General features: G+C 46.3%; 1 protein-coding gene across 5 annotated transcripts in view; it reads left to right on the forward strand.

The window, feature by feature from the left end:
- Positions 1-20509, forward strand: part of MTCL1 (microtubule crosslinking factor 1) — a 116359-nt gene that overhangs the window by 48611 nt on the left and 47239 nt on the right. For all 5 annotated transcript variants that reach the window (XM_069468261.1, XM_069468258.1, XM_069468262.1 and 2 more), the window contains exon 4: positions 15744-15803. In XM_069468261.1, coding sequence (XP_069324362.1) covers positions 15744-15803 — 60 coding nt within the window. The remainder of the gene's footprint in view (positions 1-15743; positions 15804-20509) is intronic.

Here is a 20509-nt window from a genome sequence, read left to right on the forward strand (position 1 = left end):
ACGCATCAGGGAGTGGTGGGTGTCTGTCCTGACCGAGAGGAGGGGGCGTGGGTGGGGATTCCAGGTTTCTCCAGGGGGACCAAAGGGCTTATGCTCACAGGGCCTCGTGTCCTAGAGGGTTGGCTCTGCTCCACCCCAGCACGTTGGTGCCGCTGCTGTAAAGTAGGCCCAGGAGCGACTCCACCTGTGCAAGGAGTGCTTGGGGGCCTATTCGCCCCCTTTGGGGCCACCAAATGGCAAAGCCGCAGCACTGGGCCTTGCCTGGTGGGCTTCTGGAATGCGAGCTAACCTCACACATCCATGCGGAACAGGAGAGCAGTCAGCATGGAGACGGACGGTGTTTCTGACCCAGTTTTCTCTCACACTCCCTCCTCTGATAGGCAGCACAGGCGAGAGTCTCAGGCTGTGTGGAAGAGACGGGGTTCGAGTCCCGGCGGGGGTGCTGCGCAGGTTCCTTTCCCTGAGCCTGTTCCCTCACACCTGAAACTCGAACATACCACCCACCTCACAAAGGTGCTGTTAGGGTTAGGGATCTTGGATCTGAAGTGTTTGGCAGTAATGGAACAAGTTATTAGATGGACAATGCAAGCAAAGTGCGTGCTAACTTGCCTGGGGGATATATCTCCCCAGGGTTGATGCACTCACCCACCAGAAAGCGAGTGTTAGAAATTGACGTCTCAGTCCATACAGAGGCTCAGGTAAATGGTCAGCTAGAGCCGTGTCTAGGCACAGGACGTAATGCTTGGAATTTTCTCTTTTTTCCTTACTTCTTTTCTTACTTCCATTCTTTCCAAGTTCCTTTATTCCTTTCAGTTTATTTGTGTGTGTGTGCATATGTACATAAAGCAAATGTAGGATATTGTAGAAGGCACTTCTACATTATTTCCAATAAGTTTTAAGATTTTACAACTCTATGGAAAATCAAAATTTCTCCCACTAGTATTTTCTGGTAAAGTTTAGAAATATTTTTCTACAAGTAAATTAAGGAATGAGAAATTAGTTTCTCCTTATGAAGAAACCATGCATGTAATAGTTGGTTAACGTATGCTGACTTGAAATGTAACAGAGGAGAAACTACCTTTAGAGATACAATAAAATAAAATTTTAAAATACGTGCTGTCATTTAAAAAAAAAAAGTAAGGTCTTTGGGGAAAAAACTTGCTAAAGTTTTGGTCCCTGTTTAAAACCTACCTTCAAAACATTTATGAAAAGTAGGAGTCTGCCTGAGTGTGTATTTTACAGATTAAAAACAGTACCAACTAATCTTAGCTTCTTGGCCATAAAAGGAGAGGAAGGAGAATGTATAGAACTGTGCACGTGGCAAGTGCGGTAAATCATGGCATTGCACAGTGACACCCAGAATATAAGCTGTAGAAACCCATATGCAGAGCTTTGTTTGGGGTGCTTTTTATGACTCATAAAATAGACTATTCTGGATGTAATTAGCATTTTTAAAAAATTGTGGTAAATATACATTGCAGTCAAGTTGCCATGTTAACCCCTTCTAAGCGTACAATTCAGTGGCATTAAATACATTCACAATGTTGGGGCAACTGTCACTATTTCAAGAACTTTTTCATTATCCAGCAGAAGCTCTGTACCCATTAAACAATAACGTCCCTTTCCCTCTTCCCACCTCTCAGCCCTGGTAACCTCTGTTCTACTTTCTGTCTCTTTGAATGTGTCTGTTCTGAGTATCTTATATAAGTGGAATCATACATATTTGTCCTTTTGTGACTGGCTTATTTCACTTCACATAATGTCCTCAAAGTTCATCCATGTTGTAGCATGTGTTAGAATTTCCTTCCTTTTTAAGGCTGAGTACTATTCCATTGTGTGAAAACGCCTCTTTTTGTGTCTCCGTTCATCTGTCCTGTGAGCGGTTTCCGAAACTTGGCTGGTTTCCGTTCCACCTTGTGGCTGTTGTGAAAGGGCTGCTGTGAGCATTGGTGCACAGGTATCTGTGTGAGTCCCTGACAATTGTTTTAAAAAGGCATCTTTCTGGAGGTCGAGTTTTCAGAGAGAAGGCGTAAGGACTCTTGAGTGAGTGGCAGCCACTTACTGTCATGAACACAAGCTCCTGGCATCATGTTGTGCCGTCTCCATGGCTAAAGCTGGCCTGTGCCTGTGAGCGCTGCGTCCTGCAGAATACTCGTGTCACCCTGCAGGTGTGTAGGGACGTTTAAAGGAGGGGGAGCTCCCCCACCCCAGACATTATTAAATAGCTCAGGGTGGATTGAGGGGAGCAACCCTGGGGTGTACCCCCTAAGGAGGCTCTCAAGTGATCGCTCAAGGTGATAAGTCTTCCTGGGCTACGGGAGGGGAGGAGAAGGGGTAGAGACGACGGCGTGTGGATGGCAGGCTCTGGGCGTGGGGTGAGGCAGGAGAGGAGTTGACGGGGACCGCGTGGCTTCCAGCCTTGAGGACAGACGGCAGCTGCAGGGAACCCCCGGGGTGGAAGCGGGAGTGATGGTGACGGCGGCAGAGACGGATGAATGATGGAGCTCGGGGCCTGGTGAGGTGGAAGCAAGTGGGGACTTCCCTGGGTGGGGGCGAGCAGAGGGGAGATCTGGGGCTTTGGGGAAGAGGAGCATGAGAACTCGGAGGGCAGAGGAGGGCGGGCGGATGCCCCTGGGCTCGGGAGGGTGCGCCTGTGCCCACCTGTCGTCACAGTGGCCGCTCTGGGCTGGGCTCGTTTCAGTCCCTGTGTATTCTCTCTCCTCTTTGTCAGTTTCAGTCTTCATTATGTTTTAAGAGCTGGAAAGTCTGCTCTGTATCTTCATATGGCCTGAAATCACCTGCCAACTGCACTTTCTCCATCCTCAGGTGCTAATTCACAACTGAGCCCATTCAAAGTGTCCTCATTTGTAACAAAATGTTCAGTGTTTGTCCAGCGTGAAGGAGGCCTTGTCACAAGAGGTGCTGAGTTGTTCTGTCTGGTTTCAGTTGTGTGGAAGAAAACAGAACCGAAACCCAGAAGTGATCATGATGTTAGAAATAAAGGAAGAGGGAAAAAATGTCCAAGAGAAGAACAGCGCCGGGAGAGCTCACCCGGGGACAGGTGCGGGGCAGGCTGGCTGGGGGTGCTCCCGGTGGGGGGAGGGACACCGAGGTGGCATAAAGCCCACGTGGGACGGAATCCGAGTCTTCCCTCATTCATTCCAGCTGCATGTTGGTCCACATCCATAGTTCACATATTTGTGCGTCAAACTCACGCTGTGACCCGAGAGGAGAGTTTCCAGCCCGTCCATATGACCCTCTGTATGCTTCTCACTCTCCCTCTTGGACCAAAGGTAGAAGCTGTGGTGTGGGAGAGGCTTCCCAATCTCCGTTCTCTCTGTTTCCCTTTCCTCTTCTTCATGCTTTTACTTAGCCTTTGGCTCAGCCAATCTGGGCCTTATCGCTCATTTTATGTTAATATGTTGGAGAGAAGCCAGTCACAAAGAGGAGTCTCTCCCTTGATAGCTGGGATCTAATAGTCGGGGAGAGAGTGCATCATCGTTTTTCTCCTGGTTTGACTCATCCTATACATTGTGTGCGAAGGCATTTTTGCCATTGGCTCTTGGCATCCTTAATTAAACTGGAAAATCTGACCCACTTAGCTCCCTGACATGGTAGGAATAATCCCTCTTATTGTGGGAAACAGACAGTGGAAAGACATTTTCCTGACAGACCCGGTATGGCCTGTAATGTGAAGTTAGGGCTCTAAATTATCTAAATTCTGTTCCATATACAGAAAAGAATATATGGAAATCACACAGCTGGAAAAAGTTTATACTCCAAACACACATTTCCCATGCAGAGTGAAAAGGACTCTTTTCCTAAACATTGGTTTTCTCCCAGAGAGAAAAGAAAGCTAGAATGATTAATAATGGCTTTTTTCTCTACTTTGCAAAAAAAGAGGATGATTAGCACTTGAAAAGATTATCCAGAAAAGAATCATAATTGCGTGGCAGGGTGATGTTTGTGTTTTTATGGTTGTCACTTATTAGCATTTTGCCTCATTTAATCCTTAACAGGAGTCCTTTCTATAAGGTGCGTGTTACTGTTATTCCCACTTGCAAATAAGGAAATTGCGGTTCCAGGTGCTCGAAGAGCTCTCCGGCGGCCACAGAGGAGCGAGTGCCTGGATTTGGACGTGCGTGTTCATGTTCTTAATTCCTTTTCCCTTTTACCCTCGGGGCTTGCACGCTTTCACGTGCTTGCTGGAAAACTGAGAATTTGGTGAAGATGTTGGGCCAATTTTGGAATAAAGTTTATTATCCAGTGCAAAACAAGCTATAATTTGAATTTTCAGTTTTTTCTAAAGGCATACTGTGGTGGCTTTAAAAAAACAGTTGAAATTATACACTTCCACCTCTGTTAGGTGGGTTACAGATGCCATTTCTCCCAGTGATTCAAAAGAAAAAAGAGATAAAGTGCCCAAGAAAGGAGTCAAAGCAAAATAGTGGCCTTTGGAGGTGTGTGACCAAAGCGCTGTGGGGCAGCCTGGCAGCTTGACGTGTGGCAAGAACAAGTGATTGACACCCGCTGGGATGAAGAAAGCCTCCCCCGGCCTTTGCCTATCTGCAGGCCATTCACTACTTAGTCTCCAAGGGGCGCCTTCCGGAAGTCTGGTTATTTTCCTAAAGTCATTTGCATCCCCAGGGGGGTGTTGCAGAGGCCAAGTGTGTGCACCTGGGTGAGGCTGAGCAGGGCCGCAGGCCTGCTGGCTCACTGAGCGTCTTGCTTCATGGAAACCCAGGGCAACTGTGCCACATGCACACTTCGCTCTGTGTTGGTGAACCCGCGAGAGATGACTGGACAGTTAACTGACTAGCAAAGCAGTGACACCTTGCTGCTCAGTGGCTGTGCTGTGGGTGGCCAGGTCAAGTGAGCTGTAGAGGCAGCGTGACGTGGGCAAGCAGAACAGTGCAGAGTGAAGCCCCACTTCCTCCGACGGGTCCTTGGCCTTTATGAGCCTCAGATTTCTCGTGGGTTAGTGACTCATGCTGCCCATTCTTGGGGTAAGTGACCTGAGCCGCCCGGGGTGGGACGTGCCCATGGGTGAGGTGCTGCAGGCAGCTGGCATCCCTGCCCCTCCCACGCTGCCTCCAGGGCAAGTGCCACTCTTCTGTTTTGGGTGGGAGTGATTTTGTTGAATAATGAAGTAAGAGGATCTAAGGGTTAAAAGAGCCTGGGACATGTATTTTCATCCTTGGACAGGTGATAGCTCGGAAGTAGGTGGCACGCAGGCTCCTCAGAGACTGGAGGTCTGTCCCAGCAGGGAGCGGTCACGTGGGCCACATCAGAGAAGGAAGCTGGAGGAGCTTGCAGCCAGACGGCACTTCCTGATTAAGCTCTTTCCTCCTGTCAGCTCAGGAGCCATTAGAGTCCAGCCAGATTGCGCAAATGGATTTACAGATCGCCCCAGGAAGAGCCATCCTAATAACATGCAGCCGCAAGTCTGAGTAATGCACATTCTTGCCCTTCTATACCTACTCGAGGTCTTCCAGATTTCTATAATTTGAAGATAAAGATCCAACAACACCTGGATTTTCTCAGACCAGAATTTCACATAAGAAGCTGGTCATAGATTTGGTGTCACTTAGCAGACAAAAAGCTAAACTGATGTGGTTTTAAAAGCATGAAACAGATTGTGCACGTCAGAAAGGCACAGTTAATAAGCAATCAGGCCACCTTTCAGCAGGGGCAAGCTGTGAAAGATGATGCCTAATGAAGCCACCTCCATCATTCTCCCTGTATCAGCGCCTGTCCTGTGAGCTGATCCACCATGCTCTGTCCTCAGGGAAGCATGAGCTGTCAGAGCTCTTTGGGAGAGGAGCAGCTCTCTCTCCCTGGCTGCTGGAGCGACACTCCATGGGCTCTGTGCTCTGGTCACTGTGCATCAGAGGCCAGGGCTTGGGGCACCCCTGTAGGGACTTGCAGACGATGGCTTTAGCTGTTGAGGGGCTGCAGTGGAAATACCGGATCTGGCAACTGGTCATGCCTTTAAACACTGTCTGCAATGTTCTGTCTCATACATACAAATCTAATATGCTAGCAGAAGTATTCGCAGTTTGGGGTGTCAAGCTTCTTAGCACATGTGTTCACTCAAGACAGCACCAGGGATAATCAAACTTATTTGGCTTATTTGGTTTTTATCACATGAAACTAGGGCTGTTTTCACTCTTCTTCAGAAGGCCTGCTGCAGCTGCATCCCTGCCCCAGCCGCCTCCCAGGCCAGGGCTGGGCAGGACAGAGCTGTGGGTGAGAGGTGCAGCCAGGCCACCCCTCCCTCCGTACTGTGCTGGCCCCGTCCTTAGTCCCAGGACTGGGGATTGTTCTGCTCCCAGGTTCCCTCTTATTTATTGGAAGTATATTTATACTGACCCAGCGTCAGAACAGCTCTCTGGCCTCCAGGGCTTTCTCACGCTGTAGGAGCAGATAGCATCCTGCGCCTCCCCCTGCAGCTCAGACTGCTCTTGCCTAATTGAATCATCTACAATTCCCTGGGCAGTGGTGGAGGCTAAAGGAGGCGGGAGAGAGTGCACTTTTGCTGCATAAGAATCATGAAGCCATGGGGCAGAAATCTGCCCCTTCCCCTTAAACCACTAATGAGTGTGCTCTAGTCGGTGCTTAGAGGTAGGAATCCAAGCCGCCAATGCTTGGAGATGAGAATTGCTGAAGATTTACCCAAGGGACATGAGTGGCTTTTATGCAGAATGCTAGCCAGGGACACTTTTGATGTATCAGAGCAGTTTGCAGTGGCTCCAGGCAGCAAGGATCCTAGGCAGACACGGGTCAGCAAGTTGGACAAGGTATTACTGGGCCTCACCTAGTGGGAGAGCCTCTGGCTAGGAAGCCTTTGGCCTGGGAAGGCAATTAGAGTTTCAGAGTTGCGTTTGTTGTCCTCAGATGTCCATTAGGCCCTACTTTGTCCTCTGTTTGGAACTGTATCTGATGATCCCTGGAGCACCTAGCTAATCCTGCCTGGGGGTTAATCCTCCAGTCTAATCTCCTGTTCCATTCTGTCTGGCCTGAGCGCCGGCCTCCCTCCGCTTCGCCCATCGCTTCAGGTGAGGCAGAGCACAGGTTTAATGGGCGTGTGCGGATGTTTGCATTATGCCTGGTCAATCCCATTGCCCTTAAAAAATGACATCCTTTCTGATTTGAAAAATTAATATATGTTAATTTTTACTGTCTAGGGGAATACAAAAAAAAATCTATAAACAAAAACATAAAGTCACCCATAATTCTATTCCCCATTGATAAGACTACTACATCGTAGTGTATTTGCCTCCAAACATTTCCAAGACCAAAAATATTTAATCTTGCCGAGATTATATTAAGTATATGTTTTTTATCCTACATTTAAAAGATTGATGTTTTATGAAAAATTTCCCATCAAAAATTTTTAGTAATCATAATTTTAATGGCCATATATTAACTGTTTTTAGTGAAAATTAAAACTTACCTGCCTAATGTTTTTCTTCCCAACATTTTATTATGAAAAATTTCAAACATATAGCAAACTTTAAAGAATTTGCAATGAACGCATCGGATACCCACCACTTATATTCTGTGTTGACATTTTACCATACTTGTTTTATCACATGTCTGTTTGTCTAACCATCTGTTTACCTATTCACCCATCTTATTTTTGGTGCATTTGAAAATAGATTATTGACACCCATTCACTCTCCCCAAAATACACATTGTTAACTAGAGCTCAATTTTTGTTTATACTTTTATTTGAGTTAGTTTATGTCTACTGAAAAGTACAGATCTTAAGTTTACATTCTCTGAGTTTTGACAACTGTGTATAAAGTTTTACTAGTGTAATGGTGCACTCTGTCATTTAGGGTGATACTCAAAGTCAAATTAGAAGGTCTGTAGGATGTGATTATTATAAAATAGCACCAGGCATAACTCAAAGCTTTTTCGTGTGCTCTTTTCTTTGAAAGTTAAACAAGCTACAATTTTTCATATTAAATGCATCTGAAAAAAATGAGTGATGCATTTTCTCTGAAAAGAGGCCAACATTTTAATATATTATCTATTTGTATGATATTTTTGGTTTTGTTTTCATTATTTTGTTAGATTAGGAAATAATTTATCTGTCCTCATGGGCTGGTAGATTTCTTTACAGACCAATGGGAGGGCCAGAAACAGATTATCTTTAAAAAGATACAGTGTTATCTCCAGTTCTGACAAACACATGGCATATATTTCTACAGTTTTTCAACTTTGATGAATGTCCCAGGGCCATGTGCTGGTTACCTACTAAGTGAGTCAGTAGGAGCTTCTGCGATGTGCATTCTGTTAACTAGTTCCGTATTTCATACAATGCTTGGCGGTGTTGCTGCGTGCCTACATGTCTGTGCACATTCAGAGTTGGGATTCTCAGAATTTGGGGAAGGATACCTTGTTTTTGGTGCAGTCATTATTATGGTTCTGTGATGGTTGTCAGTTTCAATTTTTCTTTGTGTATTCATTAGAATTTACAATTTTACTTTATCATCTTCAGTTTAGTTTATTTTGTGCTGGTCAGTTCAGACGACCGTGTGGTAGTTGTAGCCAGCGATTTTCCAATGACTAGGCTTCAAGTTACATGTCCCCAAGGCTTAAAATGAATCGACCAGCCCCACTGCAAGCAAATGCATGTCATGTTCCCCGAATTTGCATGTGCAGTGACCTGTCATTTTTATCATTGTGTTCTTTTCCCTGGAGAAAGTGGCGTTTGATAGATTGGGTGTGCTGGTGTCTCTGTCCCTCCCGGGTGGGCCTGCTGGCCCTGCACCATGCACTTGCTGGCTGTGCTGTTGCCCTTGGCCCTTCCCCTCTTGGTCATGGCTGCAGGAAGTCCCCAGCCATGCTCTGACTTCTGACTTTCTTCAGCCAGAATGTCTCAATGTAGCTTTCCTTCTCTTTTCCCCATTTACTTTGTGGTATTTTGTCCTCCAATAATAGTTTTCTGTCTTACTTTTCCAAATAAGGACTTCTGCTGTCTGCAGCCTCAGATCCTCTCAGAAGGCATCAGAGTGCCAGCACATACGATTTCATAGCCATGAGGTACCTCATGAATGCAGCAATTTGCAACCATTCCTATAATAGTTCTTTGTGCTCTTTTGCTAAAGAAAGGCAGAGATTTTTTTGGATGAGAAAACTCAGCAATTTGGGGCTGAAAAACCTGAGGAAAACAAAAAAGGAAAACAGCCATACGTTGGGAGATTGGGCTGTGTGGGCCCTAGAAGGCAGCTCTGAGCGTCCGAGGGCCCTGACCGCAAGAGAGCACAGGCTTGGGGTTGGGCTGAGGTTGGTGTCCCATCTCCGCATTTGGGGAACCTTGAAACATTACCTCTTTTTTCCCTGGAGCCACATGAACAAGACGTGACCTAACTTTTTGCTGTGTTTTGTTTTTCCTGTCTATTAATGACTGTTACTAATATATGCCTTTCCAGGCTCTTGTAAGAATTGAACTAGATTAGATGTTGCCTCAGTTAGCTCAGGCTGCTATAACAAAATACCACAGGCTGGGGGATCAGACAACACACATTTATTTCTCACAGTTCTGGAGGCTGCAAGAGTCCAAGATCAAGGTGTCAGCACCACTGGGTTCTGGTGAGAACCCTCTTCCTGGCTTGCAGAAAGCGACCTTCCTGCTGAATCCTGACGTGGTGGACAAAGGAGGCTCTGGGGTCTCTTGCTTTTCTTATGAGGACACTGATCCCATCATGGGGGCTCCACCCTTGGGCCCTCATCTAAACCTAGTTATCTCCCCACGGCCTCACCTCCTAATGCCATCACATCAGGGCTTCAACATATGAGTTTTGGGGAGACACAATTCGGCCATAAGAGATGTTTATGTAAAGAAGATTTTGGCATGGTGGTGGTTAATATCATCACTGTCCTCTTTACAGGGCCAAGGAAAAAGGGTTTCCTTTGTACTGTGGCCATGGAAGGTTTTCTGCTGAATCTGAAAGGGGATTATATTTATTGGGTCCTGCAGCAGAACTTCAGTGCAAGGTGCAGCAACTGCTTGGTGCGAAGGGACCCAGTCTGCCTGGGGGCTGTTGAAGGGATGAGTGAAGAGAAGTGGGGAGGCTCCTGCAGCCAGGACCTAGTGCTTTTGTCTGAATGAGAAGCTATTAATAATAATTTTCGTCCTTCACATCTCATGGAACTCAGATGAAAGCTTTGATATGAGTGAAAGAATCTTGATAACTCCCTCCCAAAAGGAAAAAAACCTCTGTGTTTTCATTACCTTGATCTGATTTTATACCTGTGTGTGCTATAAACCAGCCAAAAAACTACAAACTTTCTAAAGAATAAGAATCTGTAAGAATTCTGCAAATTGCCAGCTTACATCTATGTTCTCTTTCCCATACTGACTTACGATTTACAGTATCCTAATTTTTATTTGCCTCCTTTTATTACCAATCTAAATTAAATAAAAAAATTTACACTTCCAGAGTCTGTCTCTGAGACACTTTAGCAATTGAGAGCTTGTCAGTTTTTCTGAAATTACTTGGAAGAAATTGGCTAACTTAAAATAGGAACCATTAAGAATTGACATGCACATGTAAGTTGCCTATCTTCATATTTTATTTAATTATATACAATACTCAGCAAATGCATCAGCCTTAGATGGACTCTGTTTGGATTCACAAACTTAATTTTTTTTCTTTCAGTAGGAATGTGGGGTTGATTTGCTGGCAGTTGATCAGACTAGAGTTAATCACCAGGCAAAGCTGCGTTCTGGGTTCAGTTTATTTGATCGTCTGCATTGACCCTTCATTGTTCCTTGGAAGAGACTCTCCACCGGACCTCTGAGTCATCCAAAGGAATAAGCGGGGCATGAATAATGCTCACACAAATTGTCCTCCCCCCAGGGTCCCTTTGCCCAGGGTCTCTTGGCGCCCAGCACTCTGCACTGGACAAGGCTCTGGCAGGTGGCCAGTGAGGAGACTACGTGGCCCGTGCTGGAGGGCAGTGGCTGTTCTCAAGATTGTTTGATGCGTGGCCAGGGGACCATATGCCTGGAGACCTTTAGTGCAGTGGGGTACCTGGCCGGTCTCCCCAACCGTCAGGGGGCTTTCCTGGCCTTTTTAACCAACTATATATGTACAGGTTATATTTGAAGGACCAAGAAATTGGTGAATAACTTCCAGTGAATTGCCATTGCAGTCCTATGTGGGAGATTGGTGATAATCTCTTTTTTCCAACATCTTTAATATACAAGTTTTGATTTCCTGGCTTTCATTTCTTTCTCTCTCTTTTTTTTTTTTTTTTTTTTTTTGGTTCATTTTAAAGGAAATAGTATTCACTGTAGATAATTTAGGGACTGAAAAGCCATAAAAAAAAGAACACTAAAATCACATATCATTCTATCACCTGAAGATGACCACTATTTAACATTTTCATGTATACCCCTCCAGTCCACTTTCCTAACTGTGTTAGTCTGTTTTGTGTTGCTATGAAGAAATACCTGAGGCTGGGTAATTTATAAACAAAAGAGGTTTTTTGACTCACAGTTCTGTAGGCTGTACAAGAAGCATGGCGCCAGCATCTGCTTCTGGTGAGGGCTTCAGGGAGCTTCCAACCAAGGCAGAAGGCAAAGGGGGAGCTGGCGTGTCACATGGGGAGAGAAGGAGCAGAGAGGGAGGAGGTGGTGCCAGGCTGTTTCAACAGCCAGCTCTTGGGGAACTAATGAATCGAGGACTCAGTCATTACCATGGGGAGGCACTGAGCCATTCATGAGGGATCTGCCCCATGACTCAAACACCTCCCCCCTGTCCCCACCTCCAACACTGGGGACCAGATTTCAACATGGGATTTGGAGGGGCAAGACATCCAAACTATATCACTGTAACTATATATGTATATCACATATAATACATATATGTATATTTTAGCCGTCTTCAGATCATAAAATACATGCTGTTTGTAATGTGCATTTTCCTTTTAATGTATTGTGAGCATTTCTTGTATCTTTAAATATTCTTCAAAACTATCATTGTATCTAGAGATCTAGTGTACAACGTGAGGACTATAATTAATAATACAGTGTAGTATAGCGGTAATTTGTCAAGAGAGTGGATTTTAGGGTCTCTTACCAAAAAAAAAGAAAGATAAAGAAAAAAGAAAGATAACTATGTGAGTATGTTAATTTGCTTAGCTATAGTAATCGCTCCATTGTGTATATGCATATCAAGATAAGTATATCAAAGCATCATGTTGTACACCTTAAATATATGCTACAAAGGAAAGGGAAAAATTGTTGTAATACCTCCATGATACTCAAATACTGTCATAAAAGGTGCTGTGATGAGCATTACCCATAAGTCTTGGCACACATGTCTGCGTTTATCCTCAGGGCACATTCCAGAGGTGGAATTACTGCCTGTGTACGGCAGAATTGCCCCCCAGTTGCCCCCGAAAGGCCAGTGGCGTGCCACACCCAGTCATCAGCCTGGAAGTGCCTGCCTCCGCCCGCTCTTGCCAACACTGTGTGGCCTGCTTTTTTTGAGTCTGTAAATCTCTAAGTGAAAAAAAAATTATGTTTTAACAAACACTAGTAATCGTATGTATTGGCCATTTGTTTATTTTCTTATTAAGGTGATTTTTCTATTGCTTTCAAGATACTACTCTTACGTTTGTCGTGTGTTAGAAAAATATTTTTCCAGTTTATCATTTGCCTTTTAATACTGTAAGTGGTTTCTTTTGATATGTTTTTTAAGAAGTTAAAAATGTCACCAATCTGTCCATCTTTTCCGTGGATGTTTCTGCTTTTGTTACTGTGTTTATAAAGACCATGCCCCAAGAACAAACAGAGATTCGTCTTTTTTTTTTGCCTAGTTCCTTTATGGTTTTTGCATCTAAACTTTACTTCATCTAGGATTTATTTTGATATGTAGCATGAATTGGATCTCACTTTTTTTTTGGATCATGTAATTTTTATACAGTTGTTTCACCAACATATACCAGATAGCTCATTATTTCCTCACTAGTTTAAAATGCTGTGTTGATTGTTAAAATCTCATATATTCTTGAATCTATTTCTGAGCTTTCTATTTTGTTCCACTAATCTGTTTATTCTTACCAGCACCAAACCATTATAGTATTTCTGTGTTTAGTACAAACCTACTGTCATTATACTTCCTTTTCAAAGTGTTGTTGGCTATTTTCACTAATTTTATTTTTCTAGATCAGGGATCAGCAAACTTTTTCTGAAAAGGGCCAGACAGTAAATACTGCAGGCATTGCAGGCCTTAATGGTCTGTTACTGGTGTTCAGCTCTGTCCCTGCAGTGCAAAGCAGCCACTGACAATAGTAAATGGGGCTGTGTTCTAATTAAGCCTTGTTTACAAAACAGACCGTGGGTTGATTTGTCCTGAGAGCCATAGTTTGCCAACTCCTGTTCTTGATGTGTCTCTCTCTCTCTCTCTCTCTCTCTCTCTATTGAGACAAGGTCTGGCTATGATGCCCAGGCTGGACTTGAATTCTTGGCCTTACATGATCCTCCCGCCTCAGCCTCCTGAGTAGCTGGGACTATAGGCACATGCCACTGGGCCTGGCAGATTTTTTACTTTGTCATATCCTTCTATCTTCTTATCACCCTTACAAACAGTAAAAGTATGTGTATATTTGTTTGTGTATTATATACTATGTACATGTATATGTAGAGAGAGAGGAATTGGGTTAAAATGACACCTCGCTTACAAGGTGGTTTGGGAGAAACGTGACGGACGTCTGTCTAAGTCACATGAGCCTTCCCATCAAGCAGCATCCAGCTTTACTTTGTGTTGCTCCCCACGGTTTTGTGGTTTCCCTCATGCAGGTCCTGCAAATTTCCTGCAAATCTCCGGTTAACTTTAATCCTTGCAGCGTTTTTCATTCTAGTTGCCGTGGTGAATGGGGTCTGTGTCGGGGGTTCCACGGCTCCTGTATGTTCTGTGGTTTGCTGGAGGGTCACAGGGCGGGGGCTGCAGGTGGTAGCCCACCAGCAGGGGAAAAGGCGCATGAGGCAGGGCTGGGGCTCCTGTCTTCACCCCCTCCCCGCCCAGAATGTGCTCCCGCCTCCAGCATCAAGCGCAGCAGCCCGGGGTTCTGCAGAGATTTTAAGAAACTTTTGTCTTCACTTCTAGCTTTTGTTTCACTTCCACATATGTAGCTTTCTCTCCGCACGTACAGACTGCTCGGTCCTGCGGGAGATGGCGATGACATCTGGGCGGCTCGCGGACCGCAGGCTCCGCACTTGCCATCACAGTCCTGGAATCCAGTCCCTTAGCTGACGCTTGGGAACAGGCTGTCTCGACTTCTTTTTTGTAACTCTTCTCCATGATGAATCATCGGGAATGTTCACCTCACTCAGCTCATTCAAATAAAAGACACTCACTCCCTAACTGAAGCGTGAGGGTGCAAACCCCTTGTTACGGCGCGAGAACTCAAGCGGCTCTCAAGACAGGCTTCCTTCACCTGCTGGAGCACACTGGTTCTCTGTGTTTGACTCGCTTTGCCAAAGGGACTAAAGGAAATAAGGCCGCTTCCGCAGCTGGGGCTCTGTCCCCCTTTGTTAGCCAGGTCTCTGCCTCCTAGAGGCTGAGGGGCAGCTAGAATTTTATTGTTTCTTAACCTAGAATTCTTCCAATAAATGCCAAGAGTGAGACTCTCAAGACGTGAACGAGCCACGGCACTTAAACTCTAACTGTCGTATAGGTGACTTGCACGAGAGCCTCCTTTCCACACGGTTCCGATACGGTGGCAGCACAGGAATACAGCCAAGAGTCGGGGCTGGGCCCACCCAAGGCGAGGTCCAGGGGGACGGGCTGGAGCTGCAGCGTCAGGAGAACCTCTTGCCCCACCACGATCTGAATGGGGCCAACAGAGCTTTCCTTTCCTTCCCCCCTGCTAGCTTCCAGCTTGCCTCAGGATTAACTTAATCTTTTCAGATTAAGAGGCTACACAGCCCTTCATATTCCTCTAGGATGCTTCTCACTCATCTTCCGGTCATTTCTTTCTGTCTTCACACTTCCCCTTAGCAGGCACTGTCCTGGCTCCCTGCTAGAATGTTGCAGACATCCTGGCCCCTTTTATTCATGCTCATGCTTGTATCTCAGGCACATTTGCAGTGTCTTGCCCGGACCAGGCAACGGCGCACCTGTAATGTAAAACTGGGACCACCCCCCCTGCCCCCGGAGGACATAGCTAGGCCAGTTCATGTGAGAATAGATTATAAATTCTGTGAAATCTTTAAGATGGAGGCTGAATCATGAATGGCTGTGGATTTTTCCAGAATTCTGCAACCTAGATTAAGTTTTCCCTATAAACAAGGGCCGTCCTTCTCTCCCTATCACTTTTTTATCTGGCCACGAAGGAAGCAACAATTAATTTTGATATTAGCTTAAACAAAACGTAATTTGGAAGGTAAACCAGCTCCGGAAATATTACATACCTGTTTCCAGAACTTGCTACCTTTCTCCTCTTCTTGCCTTCTCTGCACTGGTAGGAATTATTCAGCCACCTGCTTTGTCATTAAACTGAATGAGCGAGGAATACCCCAAATGCAATAGTTAGGATTCAAACTTCTCACCAGACTTACCCAACTGCATGTAAATGTTGGCTCTAAGTTGTTTCTTGATTCTAGCGGAAAACAGCCTTCGTCAGTTGCGTGTGTTCCCACCTGTGGGGACGACATCTGCCTATGGTGGCTGTCACGTGTGATCGCCTTGGTAACAGAATGTCACTTGGATCTATTTCAGAGTTCCCTGAAAAGAAGAGGCAGTCGGGAAATGTACAAAGAGAAGAAAACTTTTAACCAGGTAAGCAGAGGTTTTCATGCCAATGTTACATCTCCTAAAGAGGAAATGGTCTCGTTTTGAATTTCCTCAAAACGTATTAGTTTTGCCTTTAAAACATTCAAAGAAACATTACCTGCCGAAAAATCTGGACTCATTGAAAACCTTCATGGGGTGAACATTTCTTTCCAAACCCACAACTCCTCCCTTTTGTTCCTCTCTTGCACTGATAAGCTGGTGGTTTCTTCAGGAAAGAGAAGAACAAACCGGCTTTGTGTGAAACAGAATTAGGTGTCGTTCGGGGGCTTGGCAGTCCTCCTAACTGCTAAAAAGTGTCGTGGCCTTCAAAGTCATGCTCACCGTACAATAAAATAATACAGCTGCTCAAGTGTTGGGCTGTTCATAAGCCATTGTTTTGAGTGTTGTTTTTTCTTAGTGTGCAAGCTGAAAATATCTTAAATTGTCCTAATTGAAAGTAAAATATTCTAGCTGAGAAATGTTACAAAAAGCTTAGCTCTTTCTATGTACACAGTGTGTATTCTTCAAAACTTAGCTTTTCTGAAAAGTTGTTTTACTAGATTCCTTTCTTCTTTTTTAAAAAAAATCGCTGCTAGTATTAGGTGTTGGGGAGAACAAAGGTGTCATTAGGATATCAGCTCACTGAACCCTGAGAGCCAGTAGTAATTAGAGAGACGCAGTTCGTCAGAGTAACCGGGAGAGCTCAAAGCCTGACCCTGGGAACTCTCTTCATAAGGATCCCATCTGGTTTCTCCATTCTCCAAACTCACTGATGCCCAGAATGTCATTCCAGGAGGGCCAGGCCCGTGTGAGCAGCAGAAATGCCAAAGATTAACTTTTCTTTTCCATCCTCTCTACCCCCTACATCTCACTTTAGAATCCACTAATCACAGGGAAATGAAAGTCTGCCGCCCACTGCTGGGCGCTTACACCCTCCTGGGCCCTTCTATTAACTGGCTCTTGACCAAGGGAGATCTTTTCCTTAAAAGGGGGATTTCTGCCCCATTGTGAAATGACCAGCATGGAATTGCATTCGCCTGCGGGTGAAACGGGCCAAGGACAGGCGCAGCAGCTCCTGGGGCAGCGTCAGCGTCCCGGTGCCTGGGGTGTGTCAGGCTGCCCCCTTAGCCTGCGGGGTTATTGAGAAAGGAGTTTCTGTTCAGCAGAATGGTGGACTGGAGCGCCTGGGGAACTGCAGGTCTGCGACCAAAACCCAAAGGAAACTGGTGCCCTGGCGCAAGGTAGGCACGCGGGCAGACAGCCGCTCGGGCCGCTGGCTAGATGGCAGACTTGCAAGCCAGAGAATATATGCAGACAGAATATATTTCTGACGCTTGACAAGGCCTTTCCCGCTGGTGGCGATGGTGGTGGGCCCCGTGCGTCTCCCCCACGCAGCGCTTGCCCTCTCTGTCCGCAGCAGGAATCGCGTCCTGGGGAAAGTCTGACTTGATCTTCTGCTTTCCTGCTGCATTCCTGGCGCCAGCCGATGAGCTCCCGAAACCGGAGCTTGACATCCTTAAGTTTAGGATTCGGCCTGGACTCCGACCCAGAGTCTTGGCAGAGTTTTAGAAAGTCTCTGTTGCGAGATAAGATGAGTGTCCAGCCTCCTGCACTGAGGCTGTGATTCCCCATCTTATTGGAAGGAGTCCTCCCCCCCAGACCCCAAGAACAAGCCAAGCTCAGCTTCCCTGGGCCCTCCCCCTCCCACACACCGCCTGGCAGGCGCAGCGGGCCCTGCTCCAGCCTCCTCACGAGCAAGTCTGACCCCTTCATTGAATACTCACCCTCCTGGCTTCAGGATTGTCTTTATTTCAAAAACTGCTTTAGTCTTGGGGGCAGCCTCGCCGTGCATGCATGGGTGTCGTGTCGAAATGGCAGCATGTTCTAATCATGTGTTAGAATCCTCGGTGTCTGTATAGCTTCTTTCTTTAAAGAACAAGAAGACTTTTTGGACATTTCATCAATCCTCAGGTAATATACAAACTGGTCACTTGTTAGGGTGTGTCGTAGAACCTTGCTGCTCTCACTGACCTGGGTTTAGGTTCCAGGCGATGGAGGAGAATTGTTCTGGTTATAGTGAGACTTGCAGGGGATGGTGGTTGGCAGGCAACGGTGTGAAGTTGAAGGTTTCCTGAAATCAAGGTGATTTGAGGGCTCCATGGGATCTCCTACTGGCATAAGAGAGTCCAGATAAGCACTTAAAACCCTTCTCAGAGATCCTACCTCCCTCTCCCAACTTCTCAGTTCAGCCTTTGGGGGAAGCTCTCAGGGAGATGGCCCGAGAGTCCTTGATCCGGACTCTTGTTTGAGATGAGACTTCTCAACTGTGCAGGCAGCTGTGCCCGGATCTACCCCTCCCAGCCTGGCCTCCACCACTTCAAGGCCTCACCGGCCGCAAGTCTGCATGGAAGTAGAGTCAGGACACTGGTCACAGCAGGTGGCCCTGCCCACCCCGTGGTCTGGCCCAGTCTTGAGCTCCAGGCTGGAGGTGGGTAGTGGGTGGGGCCGAGTTGTTTCCGTAGGTGGACGACGTTCTCTCCGGTGACACCTGCTGCTGTGGCTTTCCCTGCTGCACAGGTGGAGGTGGGGCGATTGAGGCGACTGGGACAGAGGATACACACTGGCTCCCAAGTTCACGATGGGGTTGATGGCATCCCCTGTCTTCCAGCTTTTAACTTCCAACCTAATTTATTTGCAAAGTATTTACATTCTGTCTCCACTGATACGTATTTTGGCTTAATTTAAACTCCGTTGCTTCATGTGAACAAAAAAGACCTGTCTTGTGTTTTTGGATTTCTTGCAAATTTATATTTAATGAAAAATGGAAAAAGTGCTTTTGATTCTTTTACTTTTGAAAGTTCTAAGAAGCTGGGGTTGTTTAAAGTAGCATGCCAATTTCTGGTACATAGTAGGTACTCAATAAACATGTACTAAAAGAATGAATGAACAAATAAACACGCATGCTTTTCCTTTAGTATTGGGATTAAACACAGGATATGTCTTTTATAACCCTTGTTGTCTACGTAGGCCCTTGTTTAAAAATTTTCCCGGGAGCAAAGATGACCCGTTTGCTCAATAGTTGAGTAGGGCAGATAGCCTGGCTTTGAGTTAGTCACAGAAGTGCTTTTTATGTCTGCATAACCAAAACCAAACCAAATCCTTAATGTGATAAGTTTTTAGAACTCGAAGACCATGTGACACATATATTATTCTCCTAATGTACAAGGAGGGGAAAAATAAAGACAGAGTTACTAGCCCCTTTCCCCAATATTAATTGTGTGTCAGACAAAGGACAAAGTTAATTTTAGCAAGCTAGAGTATGATAATGTATCATATACAAACCAGTTTGCTATACATTATTTTAGTTGACCTTCACAATGACTTTCTGGTTGGACAAGCTTCCTGCTTTAGACATAAAAGGACAGGTTCACCAGGGCTCTGTGATGAGCCCAAGTCCCCTGGGCAATGTCAGGGCAAAGCTAGGACTCTAGGCGGCAGGTTTGACCCCAGGTCCAGCAGGACTCGTTTTAACCTTGGCCAAGTAGATGCCAACGGGCATGTTGTCCCTCGGAGGTTGCACAGACGGTGCCAGAGCGTGCTTCCCACGTGGCACCACTGCACACTGGCTGTGGGTCTTTCCGTGAGTCTTCTTGTCACGGCATTTTATACCCTTTCATGGGGTTCGTGGTGAGGGAGGAGGGATCGAGGCAGGGTGGGAGGGGGAAAGTTGGGGGGCGCCAAGGGAGGGATTTCTGTATCTTCCTGCCACATGAGTGCATGGCAAGAATATGGCAGAGAATGAGCCACGTTCTCTGAGTGTAAAAGCCGCATCATGAGCACAAACGCTGATGTGAAAGCGTTAAACTTGTTCCAGAGCACGGCGGACAGGCCTGGAGAGCAGTTTGATGGATCTCCCTGCACCCCTGGGGCCGACGGGGCTCGACTCCCGCGGTTCCTCTGTGTGATGGGGAAGCCTCTGCGGAAGCCTTTTGGAGCTTCGGATAGCCAGTGGGAGAACAGTGATTAGTGAAGTAGTCATTTTCCCATTCCCTGAATGTGAAAGCAAAACATTTCCATGAGACCAAGGTGGCGAGTTCACGTAGCTTCAAAGCATGGAGACCAGTGCTGGCACAGCGGAGTTGACTTTCCAGTCGATCCAAAAAGTGCCTTCGTGACCTCAGCCAGCACTGTGGCTGTGAGCAGCAGAGTCAGTGTGGGGACCCTCGAGAACCCGCTGGTATCCCCTGGTGTCCCGATGAGGACCCCTTCTCAGGTTTTAAAACACTTGATTCCATCCAACACTTAACTCCTGGCCTTTGGTCTCTGAGTGTAATTTCCTGCTGTGTTACAGAAACTAAAGGGACAGGGACGCAGGCAAAGCTCTGAGGTTGCACTTGCGTGGTGAAGGCGTGAGGAGACAGGTGTCTGGGATTGCAGCAGCCGTCAGAGCTGGGGACCAATGCAACAAGCACCTGGACTTCCAAAGCGCCCTCCTGCTCGTCACTCATCACCTCATTTTCTTGTCATCATGTCATTCTTGTGGGACGTTGGGGCTGGGGAGACCAGGAGGGAGAGAGGCAGATTGCCCTGTCTCCCACACCTCAGCAGGTCAGAGAAAGCTGCGCTCTGACTTGGGGTCGCCTGGCCCTCCCATCCTGGTGATACCTGTTCCAGTGCTGCCACTTTGGATGGGGAGAGAGTGAGGGCAGCAG

The sequence above is a fragment of the Eulemur rufifrons genome, chromosome 5 (assembly GCF_041146395.1).
Source record: "Eulemur rufifrons isolate Redbay chromosome 5, OSU_ERuf_1, whole genome shotgun sequence".
NCBI lineage: Eukaryota > Metazoa > Chordata > Mammalia > Primates > Lemuridae > Eulemur > Eulemur rufifrons.